Here is a 17,330-nt window from a genome sequence, read left to right on the forward strand (position 1 = left end):
GGGAAAAAAAAAAGAAAAAAAAAAAAAGTCAATTTCCCTTCTTTCTCCATGAAAAGAATTTTTCAGTTTATTTACAAAACTCTCTGGAATGAGAAGGAGCCATCTGTGGTTGCTGTGGCTCATTTCTGTTGCACTGAAGATGCTAGGAGACTGCACAAAACTCTGTACCCCTGGTGAGATTTTTCAGTCTGTTGATGCTCTTTCTAACTAAATTCCGGGGAAATGTGTTCTGGCAGCCAGTGTACTTAATTTTCAGGATCACTTTGCCAGACATGTATTTAATAAAGATGAGGCATCCCCCAGTGAGATCTTGGCTGTTTGTGATGAGGGCCTCCTTGCTGGTAGACACCACTACAAAATGGTCACGGATACTCCCTCAGACTGTGGGACAGTCCCATACTCATCTTTCTGTTCCTCTTTAGAACTGTTGACACTTGGTGAACAAAAAAGGTTGGTTTCTTTATCCTCAGATGTAACTGAGGGAGGAGGAAAATGTTCTGTCAGGCCAGGCAGATGTTTCAGTCCTTATGGGATCTTTTTATTTCAAAACACTTGACGATCATCTTTTTTATATGTTGTGTACTACAGAAGGTAGCAATACTCTGAAGCAAAATTGAAGTCAGACAAATATCTGGAAGAGGACAAATATCTGGAAGAGATGCCATCCTCTTAGAAAGAAATCTTAAAAGTGTTTGTGAAGCACAAATCACAAAGAGGAAGAGAAGATGTTAAGAGTTTAACACTTGACTTTGAGACTGGTTTTCCTGTTTGCTCTTTTTGTGGCTGTCTCTCCTTTCAAGGTTTCCTCAGACTACTCTAAATCCAGGGGAGGTTGGATGGAGAGCTCACATTCCTCAGGCATCACCACTGGTTCCGTTGCATCCCAGAAACCTTATGGCCAATCAAACGTAGCAATTACTGTGCAATGGGTCTACCTCCCCTACAGAGCCCAGCTGCTGCCCCATCACAACACATCAAGTCCCTGGCCTCCGTGTGGGTGATTTAAGGCCAAGCTATCAAGCAGAGCTTAGCCTGTAAGATTAAGCTCAGGTTTCATTTCAGCCCAGGCTGGCAATCTCTTTAGCAGTGATAATACAAGCTAATCAAACCCATGTGTACTTATTCTCCCAGTGCTGTTCCACCACCCCTGGGCTTTTCCCATGCTCTGCACTGTATGTTACCTACACATTGGTTCAGTGGTTTTGCCCCACAATTGTCTGTTCCATTTCTAATGTATTTTGCACACAGAGAAATGCTGTCCAAGAAAGAGTATGAGGAAATATGCTGTGGTTTGCAAACTGAATTCCTTAATGACTTTCTCATTAGAAGAGCTCACTGCCAAATGCTATTTGCTTTTGCCTAAAGGACAGTCCGCATGATTAAGAGTAACTGTGCTTCACACGAAGTATTGTTTTCAGGCCACTGCCACAGACAGCTGCTTCACACTAAGCAAGAGAGAGAAAAACAGACGCCAAAGAACTTGCAGAGTGATAAGTGTTACAAGAACTCAAGGGATATCTTGTCACAAATCTCCCATCACCAGGGCTGGTACCCATGGGGTGTGATTTGGTAGGTGAAGCTGAAGCAGGGCTCAGGTCTTGCAGCGAGGTCCACCCAGGAGAGGCTGAATTCCAGAGTAACTCTGCTGTGAAAATATTTCCTGTGAGCACTCACAGGCCTGAGAAACCAGAAGTAACAACAGCTTCCTAGCACGGATGGATTTCATTTGTCTAGCACATCCATTTCAAGAATGACCCTCTAAATGGACTTCTTGTAGTTGAAGATTGATGGTAAGACAGTGCACCTCAGCTGCAGCAAATGGGAAAAGAATATTCTTTTACCCCAAGCTTTTCCCCCGGCTGTGAAAATATACTCCTGCCTGGATTCCTGGATTTCTCATGTATACTCTTTTTTTTTTTTTTTTTTTTTTTTAATACCATCACTTTCAATATGTATACGAAGTAAAACTAAGCGCAAAATTTCATCGCCAAAGGTGTTAGAATTTGTTTGCTGCGTGCCATCAAAATCACCTATCATCCCAGGATTTAAAGTTCAGACTCAAATTCAGCTCCTTGTCCCTAACTTTCTATTTTTAATAGGGAGATCACAACTCATTGTTTTCAGAGAAGTACTTTGGAAAATATTCTGAGAAAGGAAAATCCCCAGTGATTTCATTCACTAATGAGGCTGAAAACTAATATTTGGACAAACAGTGTACACACACAAATCAATCAATCAATCAATCAACCAACCAACCAACAACAATGACAACAACAACAAAAACAAAAACAGAAAACAGCATTCAAGCCAAAAAGAGCTTAAAGACAGACAGGGGCTGGGAATAGTTCAAGATTAGCTTAGTGTCTTCTCTGATCTCTAGTAGTTAGGCTTTCTAAAGAGAAAAACATAATGGATGGATTCTGGACCTAAAACCAGTCATGAGCCTGCACACACATACTTTTGGATCTGATGCAAGTAAGCAGTCCTGGTTGATCCTTGTGTAAGAGGTGGGTAAGGATATCTCTGTGGGTCTCTGTGCTTCCACCATTTGCTTTGCCCATTGTTGTGCTGTGTTTTCCATCCCTGAGAGTGTAGGATTTCACTGTGTTCAAAGAGCTCTGGAAAACAAGAGGATGGCTTGCTCAATTGCTGCTGGGCCACCTCTGACTGCCGGCACTGCTCCTAGCAGGCTGCTCACAGCATACCTCCATTTTAAGTCACAAAAAAAAAAAAAAAAAAAAAAAAAAAAAAAAAAAACTGTTCTGAGGGTTATGGAGGAATTTTTATAACACATTTTATTTTATCGTGTCTTTGTAATGAAGTAGGTTGCACCAAAGGCCACATGGTTACAAGTGAGAGCATTCTGGGGAATGCTAAAACCCTGACCACTTGGCTGTACAGCCAGGGCCTAATCTGTGCGGACACAGTGCCTGACCCCCTGCCAAGGCACCGTCCCTCTCTCTGCCTGGCTACCACATCTAAAACTTGTGGCTAACAGGAGCAGTTGCTGCTCTCCTAGTAATTTTTCACCTGTAGACCTCAAAGCACTTCTTTACATTACTTATTTGTTGCTACTGTATAGTAATACCGTATAGTATTTACTTACTGTATAGTAAGTATAGAAATTTGAAGCAATGCCTGTGCCAGGCATTGCCTGATTTCACCACTGGCCAGATTTCACCACTTCTGGTTGCTTCCTCATGGTTACAGTGTGCAACTGCTGAAATGCTTGAGATTTCCAGGCTTCAGCAGCTTGATGCACCAAGAGAGAAGTAGTAAAGGCCAGCTCTCTGCCCTGCAGCAGTAAGGTCCCTCCCCAGGCACAAAGGTGGTCAGAAGCATGAGTTTGTCCTATTTCATTTTGGCCTCCTTAGGAACGGGAGGGACCAGCCCTAGCAGCCACTGCTCACTGTGTTGCAGGCCTCGGGCAAGTGCCTAGCCCTAAACTGGAGAGGGTGGAGGCTGAGAGTTATGGAGGGCAAGGTTGTCAGATAGATCTTGGAGATGACCCTTTTCCAGCATGCTCCCTCATTTTCTAGACACAAATATTTTCCCTCCACCCATAATTTTTTTTTTTCCAGATTCATTAACAAAGCACAGTGCTGGGCTTTCAGACAGTACCAATTTCTGGAGCACTTGTCTGTTCCTGATTTTCTCCTTGCCTGAGCCAGCATAGGGGCCTACCTTGCATTCGAAGCAAGCTTAATGAGACACAATTTCATTACACAGATTATCAGGCTCAAAGAAATGTCCAGCACAACAGACAGTCAGAAAAAAAAATCCCTTTAATAGCTTTTAAGATTAAAAAAATAAATAAAAAGAAAAAAAAAATACTCCTCCTAATTTAAAATATCAATTCTAACTTTTCAATGAGACGTTTGCTCTGCATTTCTAAGACCAGAAGCTTGTTTTGTTTCACACGTTGTGTTATAACATGGCATGAAATCAACCTTTAAATGGAGCTTGACTTACATATGTTAACTTGTTCCTTCCTCCGTAACACTAACAACATGATTCTCCATTTGAAACTATGTGCTTTTTTTTTTTTTTTTTTTTTTTTTTAGATATATCTGAGACGAATAAAAGAGGAGAAAGTGTGAAAATGGCTATGCAAACATGTTATTTTATATTTAATATTGCTGAAGTTAGTGGAGATGGAAATTGGCCATGTGATGGATTTTAGCTGTAGAGAATTATCTTCTCTTGGCAATAAAGCACTGCCTGTCTTAAGGGCTCACACACAAAGCTTGACCTCTGAGCAGTTGCACGTAATGTTTTCTCTGTCAAGTGAATGTATTCATAATGATCTGTCACAGGTGCTCACACGTAATATGTTTCCTGTCAAAAGTGATCATCCATATTTTATATAGCAGCTTTGATGACAAATATTTTGTACTTCAGCTGCTTTTTCTTCCCTCTGTCAGACTTAATGAAGGAAAGTCATGGATAGTTTTTAAATAATGTCAGCTTCTTAGATCACATTACGATGTCTGCCTTTGAAAGTAGCCTCGTGCAAGAACCAAAACACAGGGTTGAGAGAGACAAGGACATTTTCACATGGTAAACTCTTAAAAGCAATTTTTTCTGGCTCTTAATTTCAGAATCAATACACTCTGTACCTTTGGAATCTTCTCAGCAAAACATTGTCCTGTATTTAGAGAGCATTCACTACTTTGAAGTGACAAACTACTTTTGGTACTTTGAGTTCACTACTTTGGTGAAAACATATCTGATAAATGGTTTGTGCTTGCAGCTTCTCACTATGCAGAATGCTGTTTATTCTTATGGTAGTGGTGTGTCTTGGTGGTAAATACACTTCCCTCGTGGTTGTTCCACAGAGTGCCTTAGGGGCACAGAGAATTAGGCTCTTATGTTCTCATTGAAATTGTTTGTCCTAAGCAGGGCCAAGGATTTCTTTTTTCCTACCTGTTCAGCCCTACTGAGAGAAATAACCTTCATTCTGTATTCTGTTAATTGAAGAGGAAAAGTGAATTTGAACTCCTTTTGAGATTTCTCAGATTGTGATACTGGCCATTGAAATCTCAGAGTATAAAGGAGTGCCTTTCTCATTTCTGGGCTATGTATTTTTACCAAACTTCCCTGCCACCAGGCAAACTCCCCCAGGCTAGCAGCAAGAGTGGTGCTTTTCACCCTGTAAGCCATGGATTCATATGGGCTTCTGGTCCACTTCCAAGGGATCCACAGAAGGGAGATGACAAAAGCAAGTTCATTGTGTATGGGAACTATTTATCAGCGTCTGCAGATAAAAATAAGTTCAGAACACTAAAATAGGTGATAAAAGTATGGAACATGCATATTTATAATAATATCACAAGCCTGAGGACAAAGCAGAACAGGAAGATGACAGTATTTACAAATTGGATTTACAAATATAAATGAGGACTGGATTTATCTTACATATAAAATAGAATCAGATGTCTTAATTAAAGTTTACAGTTAGAAAAACGTCTGGGTTTGTCATACAAGAAGAGGCCAAAAAAACAGTGACACAGGCCTAGAGCTACTTGATGCTTAATTATCAAACTCTTATTTAAGAATGCAGCCAAGAAGGAATTAGAAGGAGGTAAGAACTTCTGAAATACTGAGAGATACAAAACATTACTCTGTACCACTGAGAAGTAATTCACTGATTAATATCTGCTGCTGAAAATACAGCCTGCAATATCTCCCGTTTTTCTGCTACTTCCAAATAAAAACTGGATAGTCTTAAGCAGTCAGTGTACTAAGGTTTCCTTTCGTTGTCTGAAGAATTATAACAATCCAATTGAAAAGAAAATATAATCCTACCTATGCTCCATGCTGGGATTGGAGCAGGGTAAATGCCACAGTTAAGTCTGAACATCAGGTTGTAATTGTTAGAGATTAAAAACATGCCAGAGAGAACATTCCAGAGGAAGAAGGAGGGTGAGAAGGATGGCTCTCCTGTGTCTTTTTATTAGAGCAAATTAGCATTAGATCTAACAGGGGCATATTCTGCACAGCAGAACTCAATCAAAATACATTTAGTCAATGAAGGAAATGATATACTGGGTTGTTTTTTAATCATCCAGATTTGAAAAGCAAATATATATGAATGTGTATTTATCTGCTGAGTCAAGTGCATACAAGGTTAACTGAAGAAGCAGCAGGAAAAACACTGGAAATAACTAGAAGAAAAATAATTTTTCTCTAGGATGCTGCTGTTCTACAAAATCTATTTTAAATTTAATTTGCACTTTGTTATTTCTGCAAGATGTGAGCATGTCAGTTAAGCTTCTCATTTTTATGCAGGTGAAGTAATCACCGAAATGAAATGTTGGATCATAATAAAAGATGCAAGAAAAAAAAAAAAAAACAAACAATCTTTAAAGAACTGTCAGAGGGGAGGAGGGTGGTCCACCCTTCCAAGTACAGAGGAACCATTATGCTCTTGTTCTTTGGAAAGAAATTTTCTAATTTCTTATTCTCTTCCTTCTCCACCTTGTTTTTTAATACTTCTCTTTGCAGTGCATCCTAACGTGAGCCAGGGTTGCCAAGGAGGGTGTGCTACGTGTTCGGACTACAACGGATGCCTGTCATGTAAGCCCAGACTCTTCTTTGTTCTGGAGAGGATTGGCATGAAACAGATTGGAGTATGTCTTTCCTCGTGTCCAAGCGGATACTATGGGACACGGTATCCTGATATTAATAAGTGTGCAAGTAAGTGCTGGGGAAAGGGGAAGAACATTGATTTGTTTGTCCTCATTTGAATGCTCCTTAGGAGTCGAGTCAACAGAGAAGCAGGAGGACAGGCCGAGTTTTATTTTTTCAGTTCTGTTATAGTAGTGCAATAAATATTAACCTGAACAAGGAGTTAAGTTGAAAAATTAGAAAAGTGCCTAATGCTCAAGGGTCCCAGCTCTGCTTGAGTGACTTGCCTAGGAGCTGGGAGGTGGCCTCTGTCTCTACACCCTGATGCAGAAGTAGGGCAGCAGCAGGGACAGGCACTGCCCTCCAAAGGCTGGGGCAGCAAGGCTGAGCAGCTGCAGTTCTGTAAAGCAGAGGCTAAAGGCCACTGAGCCTCAGGGACTGGGGCAGTTCCTGGCCTTTCTCCCGAGATGTGAAGACAAGGTGGCACTCTGTGGAGATGCGCTTTGCCCTGGTCTCTTTATAGCTTGCCTCACAAGCAGTGTAAATGTCTGTACCAGCTGGCAAGGTCTCAGCCTGATCTGGGGGAGGTTAACAATCCATGTTGCCTCTGGGCTGGGAGACAGAGAACTCAATTCTATTCTTTACCATTTGGGCAACATTTTGACCCTACTGTGTATTTTGAACCATAAATGAACTGGAAAAGATTGTAATAGCATTCTCATTCCCCTCCTTGCCCTCCCTCCTGGGATTTTTGTTGTTGAGTTCAGTTTTTAACCCCACAGGTAATATAAAAACATACATGCGACAGCCAAGCCACTCTCCCAGATTTTACCTGGTAATAAAAGTTATTTAATGAACAGACCCCAGAGTAAAATCTTACAGAGTAACTTGACACTGTAAGTACTTGCTCACTTTTTAGCAGTGTGTGGCCTTAAATATAAGACACGAGCTATGTCATGCACCAGTTTTTGCTTATGTCTTTTAAAAATACTTGAGAACTGGAAAATATATTGTTAATGCCATTCTGGGTAATCATATAGAGGATGTGTGAAATACTACAGGATTGTTGGTCAAACATGAGAAAGTCACTTAAAATATGAAAATTACATTGACATAAAACATGTTTTATTTCTTCTGGATGGATGGAGATAAATAGCGTGGAACTGGGTCCAGTACATGTAGCTGGTGGAGTTAGTTACTACCTGTGCTATGTCAAGGTAGATCATAAGTACTATATTGTTATTCTGATGAGCTGTGCTCTGTTTTCAGTTTGAACAGGTCTGCAAGAATACAAGAAGTGTGTGACCACTCAGCATCAGGCCATCCTTATTAAAATCCGACTCATACTAAGACCACTTGTTGCTTCCCACAGTGCGTGTACAGGGCATAGGGAAGATCTAAAAATAATTTGCTACCTTTGAAGATTGTTTTGCAATGCTAGAGTCATAACAGTGTGACCAGCAGGGATAGGGAGGTGATCGTCCCCCTGTACTCGGCTCTGGTGAGGCCGCACCTCGAGTACCGTGTCCAGTTTTGGGCCCCTCGCTACAAGAAGGACATGGAGGTGCTTGAGCGGGTGCAGAGAAGGGCAACGAAGCTGGTGAGGGGCCTGGAGAACAAGTCCTACGAGGAGCGGCTGAGGGAGCTGGGCTTGTTCAGCCTGGAGAAGAGGAGGCTCAGGGGCGACCTTATCGCTCTCTATGGGTACCTCAAGGGAGGCTGTAGCGAGGTGGGGGTTGGCCTGTTCTCCCACGTGCCTGGTGACAGGATGAGGGGGAATGGGCTTAAGTTGAGCCAGGGGAGTTTTAGGTTAGATGTTAGGAAGAACTTCTTCACTGAAAGGGTTGTGAGGCACTGGAACAGGCTGCCCAGGGAAGTGGTGGAGTCACCATCCCTGGAAGTCTTCAAAAGACGTTTAGACGTAGAGCTTAGGGAAATGGTTTAGTGGGGACTGTAAGCGTTAGGTCAGAGGTTGGACTTGATGACCTTGAGGTCTCTTCCAACCTAGAAAATTCTGTGATTCTGTGATTCTGTGTGTGATTCATATGAAGTGATTTTGCCTTGAATTCTAGTGTGTGTGAGAGAGCCTGTGGTTTTTCATGGCAAAGAGCATCAATGTTATTGTCTGTTTGCATTTCAGAATGTAAAGCTGACTGTGAAACCTGCTTCACCAGAAACTTCTGCACAAAGTGTAAAAGTGGGTTTTACTTGTACAGTGGAAAGTGCCTTGAAAAGTGCCCTGATGGGCTGGAAGCCAACAACCACACGATGGAGTGCACCAGTATCGGTAAGTCCGGCCCCGTCACATAACGGCTTGATCCTCTCCGGTTTCCTCAGGGGGGTGGGGGGTCAGTGGAGGCCACGAACTGCTAGATCAGTCACGGCACCAGGGAAGGGCAACTTAAATCTGCCCTGGACAAGTTCTGCATCACAAGGTGTATTCCTCAGCACAGCAAACTCATGACATTTCACAAAAGCCAATCTTGGCTGTGCCCCAAAACACAGCCCCGAAGTTAAGAGCAGTTCTGCCTCAGGACTTATGGCCCATGTCATCACACCTGTTTGGCCTACCCTGAGGTAGAAGGACATCCATCCCAAGCATGATCTGTTACAGCGTTATGCAGCATCGCTAACATCAAAGGCTCAAAAATCCTGAGCCAGGCCCTGCACCTAGTTTAAAGACTAAAATACTTAACTACTTTGCTCTCAGTCCCTTAGGCTACCTGACTCTTCCAAGCATGTGTGCTAGAGCATTTTGAAGCTTACCTTCCCAGAAGCAAAGGCTAGAAGCTAAAAAAATAAGATAAAGATGAAATTCCAAATGATATTTTTGTATAATCACCTGACTGCAGACAGCGAGGATTAAAACAAAATGCCGAATAGCACAGCGCTGTCAGCGAAGGAATGAGACTGGCAGCACTGCTGCAGTGACTCACGGCTGCAGAGACTAGAACTGCTTTTGTATCTCTTCAGCCTCTGACTCACAAGCTCCGATTATTCACGGCCAGGGTGATTTTGGAGGTCACCACACCTAGCTGTCTGCTCCATCCCTCCACCACCCCTGCAGCTGAGAGAGAGCAGAAAGAGTTATGTGTTTGCCTGTGGGCTGCTGCAGTTCACATCCGCTGCCACGGGCATGCTGAGGCTGCGTCAGGGCTCAGCTTATTTTAGTGCACGGGCTGTGAATTGTGGTGGCTGCGGGCTGGGAGCTGCGGTGGGAGCGGTAACCTCTTCAGCCACCAGCAACCAGGGAGCACTTAGGCGCAGCCTGGCCACGATGGAAATCTCTCCCACGGCGTCGTGCACATAACTCACCCTGGCATGGCCTGTTTTGCAGGGCAAGCAATGCAGGAGTAAAAGTAATGTGAAGTAGTTTGTCGCTTATTAGTTCAGGTGGCAGTGATGGTTTTTATGGTTTTATTTTCTAGCAAAGACTTTCATCTTTGAAAGCAATTCAAGAAATCATTTTTGTTTCTTGGTGGCTTTTTCCAAGTGCCGTAGACTTAGCTGCTTTAACAATGACTCAGTCTCAACTCGGAAAAGCCATTTAAAGCTACGGAGGAAAAACAGAACCTTTTTGTGCACGTGAAGGCCAATTATTTTAACAGGAGAGCTCCAGTGTAATATTAAAAACAAAATGAGCCACATGACGATTCACTGGAGGAGGGCTCAGAGATTGCCTGAGGTCAGTTATAGTTTTAGGTTTTGAAAAATTTGAAAGTAAATTCTGGAGCTGGAAAAATGTTGACTTACAAAATCCTCCTGATAGAGGAGCAAGAATCCTTTCCTTCTTTAGAGGAGGTTTATAGTCTTAAGCACACATGGGAATATAAAGCAACTATAAGTGTTTACTGCTTTTTGTTAAGAGAAGGATACTGAGGAGATGGCACAAGAGTAGCATAGCTATTAAGAGCATGTTTTGAAGCTCCAAGGGTTGCTCCCCTTTTTGTCTATATTTTTAGGACAAGTGTTCATATGCACACCTTTGAGTTCCCAATAGTACAGGATGTATGTTCAGGTCACTGTAGTTTGGAAATGGCAACCTGTACTTTTCTTAAAAGATTACATCCCTCTGCTTTGCCTACTTAAATATTATATGCATTACAGATGTTGGCTCTTTCATTATTTAAGTTGAATACCAAGCAAGAGATAACCAAAGATGCTTGACTCTTAATGTAATACCTTTTGATATTAGTTGTTTCACTATAACTCTATTTATTTCCAAATTCAGTACCTCTAAGACCAACTGCAGCAGCTTGACACAATGATTTCAATCTCCTGTCACACCAAAGTTTAATTCTGCTGAGGTTATAAGGATCTATATCTCCACAGAACCAAAGCAACCTAGTAACTGATTTCACTGAAAGCAATTGTTGTGTTGCCCTGTTTCAGGAACAGAATTACAAAACAGTGGGTACAAAAGAGTGTCTGACATGATTGTTGGACATTATTTTATGTAATATACCTTCAGCAGTCCAAATTCACTCAATTCACTGCTGTAAATCCTGATTAATTCCATTATTTTTTGCTGCCTTTTGGCTGATGCAGAATAAAATGAATGTACCATATGCATTATGTATACTAAAAGGTATTGGCCAGGCTCAGCTTGTCCTATGTTTGTTGCAGTGCACTGTGAAGCTAGTGAGTGGAGTCCATGGAGCCCTTGCACAAAGAAAGGAAAAACATGTGGTTTCAAAAGAGGAAATGAAATAAGGGTCAGAGAGATCGTACAACATCCGTCAGCAAGGGGCAATCCTTGCCCAGCTACAAGCGAGAGCAGAAAATGTGTTGTACAAAGAAAGAGATGTCAGAAGGAAGGAAAAGGTACCACATTATCATCATCATAATTTGAGACTGGTATTGTGCTTGTTTAATAATTCACATCTGAATTCCCAGGCCTTGACTGCTGGTTTCACCAAAGTTCCCATTGATGTGGTGTTCTTTGGGCTGGAGAGAGCCGTGCCCTTGCCTGGAGTAAATAAAGTCCTAATGCTGCTGAAAAAATGTGCTTTGTGTGATCTAGAGAGGACAGGGTGGGCTGGATGGGAAGGCACATTCTCTCTAAGTTCTGCTGAAAGAACTGCCAAGATGAGGGGTTGCATGTGGAGCTCAGAGCAAAAAGGTCTGTCATAAAACATGTCATGGTGGGAGTTGCTTGTTGGGTATCAGGCAGTCAAATTTTATGCTTCAACCACAGGATTCCTCCAAACTGGTTCCTATTTCATGCTCCCCTACAGGTATGCCCATAATTCTTGTAGTTACAGTGCTGTGGCCTCTCTCCCACCCTGACCTCTTTATAATAGCTTTGGCTGAACAATGTGGCCTGATCCTGCCATCTACATGTGGCTTGCAGAGTTCCAGCATGGGAGAAAGACCACAGCATTGCTTGGCAGCCAAGGGACACTCCACCTGGTTTTGCCCAGTTATCAGGAATGCCAGCAGAACTGTCCCTCCACATGAGCCAGCGTGTCGGGCTTACTTCCCATCACAGGACCTTGTGGATGCCATCCAACATGTTAAGAATGGGAGATGGTTCAGAAGTGTATGAAACAATAATTTATACAAATTCTACCCAATAGAGATTGTTATTCGATATTCTCCCCTTAATGTACAGGGAAGTTACTTGCTCTGTCTCCAGTGCAGTTACTGTGGTTGACACAGGAGTGCCACGGGAACATTTCCTTTTCACTGTCTCTCCCATTTTCCCCACCCTTCCTGTTTCTCCATCCCTTCTATTTCCCCTAAACCTTTCAAACTCAAAAGCAGGCTTTATTCTGAGGATGAGTGGAAGGGGTGCAGCAGCTGAATGTGTGTGAGCCAGCAAGAAGTAACTCAGTGTCTATTGTTAAATTATCACTAGAATTGCTGCAGATTACTGATAGAAATGTGAAAAGGTTTTGGAGCTCGTAATCCTTTTGAAGGATGGCTTGTTCCCTCAGAATATACCTCATGAGGAAATAAATGTTAGAAGGAAGATGTTATGAAGCAGAAGCTTCAGGTGCCTCTCCCTCACTGAAGAACTGGCTAGATCTACTGATTTATGGGAACCTACGGGGCAGATTTCACCTTCCTGAGTTTGGTTCAGCCTCCCTGTGTCCAGCAGTGCCTTGGAGAGGTAGAGCAGTGTGGCTGCCTCAAGGGAGCAGCCAAGGCAAACTATTTACAGATTCCCTCATGCTTAAGACTCTATCTTCAAAATGTCCATGAAGATTATCACTTTTGCTCATGTACAGCAGCACAGCTTGAAAAACACGGCCCTGTTAGCCCACTGTAACTGGCCAAAAAGTGTATTTTTTTTTTCCTACCAGTTACTTTTGCTAGAACTGAAAACATAATTCTGAACTTACTTTAATTTTGAAACTGAAAACTGTTGTTTTTCCTTGAGGTGATAATGTTGTTTTGTATTTGTTATGGCAATATGGAAACATCTTCAGACTGGACAAAAGATTTCTTTTTGAGAAATATTTGCTCTTCATTTGCTGTTCTTGTGTAGTAAGTACTTTAAAAGAAACTCCTCATGTATTTTACTGTCAATTCTTGTTTTACGGGACCTGAGCCAAGCCATATTTGAAAAATGCTGCATACCACAAGAATTCCTTTAAAATTGTGAATCTTCTTTTTTCCTGCAATATGCATAAAACTCTTTTGTTTTTCTTCCTCTTGAGCAAGTCACAGACTACATCCTAGCCTGTTCTACTCTTGGTAGACAATTCCTATGAAACAAATGCAGCCAGATGTAACATATATTCCAACACTACCTGTACCCTTAGGATTTGCATGTCTATGGCTAGAAGTATTTTTTTTTTTTTTAGTGCTCTGAAATCCACCATTGTACAATCCTTTGTAACATTAACCACAAATGTCTTACTTTTGCACACCTTCAGAGGGAGATGAATTTATTATTTAAAAAAATAATAATAAAAAATTAATAAAACCAAGGAAATTCACATATAAAACATTAGGTTAAAATAGCTTGAAGAGATAGATTATGGTGACACAAGCCAGGAAACCGAGAATTAAGCTAAAGGTTTTCCTTATGTTCCTACTGAAGCAGGGAAATGAAGCTTTCCAACTTAAATCTCCAGGCAACTTATCTTGCTTACTGCCACTGTCCCATATTACTCCAAGAGAAACTTCTGTTCCCCTTTGAACACGAGAGCGCTGGCACAAGAAGCCAAGCCAGGCTCTGTTCTTATGGCTAGCTGGTCCAGTCAATGAAGGAAAGGCAAGTTAACAACAAAAACTCTTTTGGACAGAGAAGGGAAAGTAAATACTTACTGTTAATTAATTTTGAAAATACTGTTTTGCCTTGTATAACTTCACATTGCCACTTGGGAGTTGGTTTGGAGCCCAGCTTCCACAGCTCTGGCTTGAAGTCTGGCAGCAGAGCTGGCCATTACTGACAGCACTGCTAATGATCTTCCCTCCACGGCAGCAAAGACAGTTAGCTTGGTCAGCCTCTGCCGTTTCCATGTTGAATACATGTCTGTGGCCGAGGGAGTAAGGGCAAAGACCACATGATGATGGGGTATGTCCGTCAGAGATGCCTCAATGACTTTGCTCAAGAAGTTGAGACCAGAGACAGGATGTTAGTCAGTTCAATTGCTGCTATCTCACAGAAGAAAGAACATGTTTCTGGAACAGCTATGCAAAGCAAGATAAAACAAATGAATACAGCTTTTTTTTTTTTTTCTTTTTTCTTTTTTTTTTTTCCATCTGCTGGTGTGTCCTTAAAGCTGGTGCAATCTGCTACAACTCGTTTTTTCCCCTCACTGGCTATTAAATTAAGTTTTACTGGGAGAAGATGCTAGTTTTTTTTTCCAGAATGAATGCAAACAAATGGGAATAATTAGATTACCAATAGCCTTACTAGACTAAAAGGTTCTTCTTATTCATTTTAGCACTACATTAGTTGATTCCAATGTGTTTTGACATGGTACTTTGCATGTGTTTCCCATATAGGCTCCTTTTATAATTCAGTCCAATTGAAACCTCACTGCAACTTATTTCATAATTGTCCTTTTTAAAACTCACAATGTACAGTTCTTTTTAGTCCACAAGATTATGATTTCAATTTCCAGTTTTTTATTCCTTTCTCTCCAGCATATTTCCATAATTCAGTGCCCTCAGCACAATGCACTGCTGCTTTTACCTTTCTACACTTAACATCTCCTTCTGCACTGGCAGAAGGCATACATAGATAGTCAACTCTTTCTTGTATCCATGTCCATAAATGGCAAATGTATTTTCAGATACATTAGAAAAGCATAGTTTTCAGAGCAGGAGAAATGTTGCAAATTATCCATCTATATTATTAGTTTGCTTTAATAAATGTCAGGTAAAAATGGGAGGTTAGCTGGGACTGAACAGAAAGTTACGTGGAGAATGTTCTCTTCCATTTGGATGTGGGGTCTTGGTTGAATTACTTGTGCTTGGCCAAACACAAACAATTTGCAGCCCTTTTGGTCTGCAAATGGGGATGAGATTAACTTTTACTGGTCAAAAGACAAATGCCAGAACTGCATCCAGAAGTACGTGGGGAAGGAATTGCATGTTTTCATGCACAAGTAACTCTACCAAGACCCCACATCCAAATGGAAGAGAATATTCAGCTAACCCCCCTACAGAGTAGTCACCTTTACATGCTTTCAGATAACATTTTCTGATCAGTTGGAAGAGACTGAAAACACTCACCAAAAGACTAAGTGGGAAAAACAGGGAAAAAAGGGGGAAAAAGGGAGAATATCTTAGAAAGCTGGGTATTATTCAGGCTAATAGGCTACACTGGTTACACAATTGTATTGTTATAAAAAATAAATAACATATTTCAGTTGTTTTCTGCTCATATATTCACTCATTTGTATGTTGGTGGCATTCGTATGTTCAAAGGAGAGAATGAATGCTAACTGTGTCCATTCTGTGCAAAGACAAACCAATGGAAGGTTCTCTTCCTAAATGGCAAAAACTTAAGCATTAGATGTGGAAAAAATAATAATAAATAAATAAAATTTAAAAAAATGCTGAGATGAATGTGGAATGATACATTTCTTTTTCACTGTAGAGTGTAGTAATTGTCACCCTACACGGTCTGAAAGCAGGATGCTGTTATAAAAATAAGTGCTTTGTGCTCTAAGGAGAATATAATTGTTACAGTGTGGTTTCTTTTTTGGTGTGCAGCAAGAATAAGACAGAAAGCAGAGCCTTTGAGATGAGGAGCTGATTTCTAGATGCACACTGCCAGAAATAAGGGAACTAAGGGAACAGGATTTTGTGTTGAGCAGTTTTATTGAAGGAAGCATATGTGTTTGGGAGAACTATTAAAGTTATGTGTAAAAAATGTTTCTATACTCTATTGTGTAAATGTGAATATAAAAATGCAGTTTTGATTTTAATAGCTAAGAAGGCTGATACTCAGGTCATCTCTGTTGTTTCTGTGAAGTAACTCCTCTACCCTTTGTTGGTATGTGTCCACATAATGCTTCAAACATATTAATCAGATTATGTCTGAAAATGTCTTCAGTTGTCTATGGTGTGAGGAAGGAGTCCTATCAGGCACCCATTAGACTTCCAAAACCACCACTCAGCTAAAAATTCCAAGCCATTTATCAAGATTTTACTTTAGTTGAAAACAGTGTAACTTAATACTAACAAGCCTAAAATATTAGGCCATAAACTAATTACATTCACTTAACTTAAACTACTTGAGTTACCCACCCTAATGTATACACTCTGATGCCATATGGATCCAGGTAAAAATGAATCACTGAAGGCCCTTTAGTATGGGAAGGAAAGGAAAAAGAGGAAAAAGGAACAAGGAAAAAGGAAAAAGGAAAAAAAAAATGCTAATAATCAGATGTTTATGTCTAAGCAAGTTATAGATGGGTCATGTTAAATGTGTGATACTGCACCCAGGGAGGAGGATTCATGGCCCCATTAGATGCATTCGGAGAAGGGCAAAATGATTTGCCCCCTGAAGGTGCCCTTTTTTCCCCTCAGCTAAGTACAGTCTAGGGTGAGTGATGTGGCCTTTTACCTGCTAACTTCTACATATTTTTAATTAAATGACACATTTTCCCCATTTGCAGTGTAATGACTTTGTAACACTGCAAAATCTAACCCAGGGTTCACCCAGGCTGACTCAGTAAGCAAGGCAAGTGTGTGTCAGGGGATCCATGGGTCAGTCAAAGTAAAACAAAAAGTAGAACTGAAAAATACTTGTTTGCAATAGTCATTTCATTAAGTGCTGGCAAAATCAGGGTTAGGCAGTGTTTTGTTGTGTTTGTTGATAAACATCTATTAATGGCTGGACACCTGCTTATTCAAAGGTGAATTCTTGTTTACAGAGCAAGCTATAAGTAGTCTGGTTTTATCCATTCCACACACTAAAGAGAAAAGTCTGTTCCCAGGGCAAGGGAAGCCCAAGGCAGGCTAACAGTTCCCTAGTGTACTATTTTTAATCTTTTTTTTTTTTTTTTTTTTTTTTTTTTCTCATTAAAATAATAATAATTAAAAAAGGCAATTCTAGACATTTTTGATACTTCAAATTTTTATCTAACCATATTTAAGTCATAAGTATTGAGCATTGGGACAGACTGCCTAGGGAGGTTGTGGAGTCTCCTTCTCTGGAGATATTCAAGGCCTGTCTGGACGCCTACCTGGGCAGCCTGCTCTGAGGAACCTGCTTTGGCAGGGGGGTTGGA

General features: G+C 41.0%; 1 protein-coding gene across 1 annotated transcript in view; it reads left to right on the forward strand.

Annotated features, from left to right (window-relative positions):
• Positions 1 to 17,330, forward strand: part of RSPO3 (R-spondin 3) — a 62,063-nt gene that overhangs the window by 28,446 nt on the left and 16,287 nt on the right. The window contains 3 exon segments of the mRNA XM_032185197.1: positions 6,508 to 6,699; positions 8,771 to 8,917; positions 11,257 to 11,454. Of these exon segments, the coding sequence (XP_032041088.1) occupies positions 6,508 to 6,699; positions 8,771 to 8,917; positions 11,257 to 11,454 (537 nt within the window).

The sequence above is a fragment of the Aythya fuligula genome, chromosome 3 (genome assembly GCF_009819795.1).
Source record: "Aythya fuligula isolate bAytFul2 chromosome 3, bAytFul2.pri, whole genome shotgun sequence".
NCBI classification, from domain to species: Eukaryota; Metazoa; Chordata; class Aves; order Anseriformes; family Anatidae; genus Aythya; species Aythya fuligula.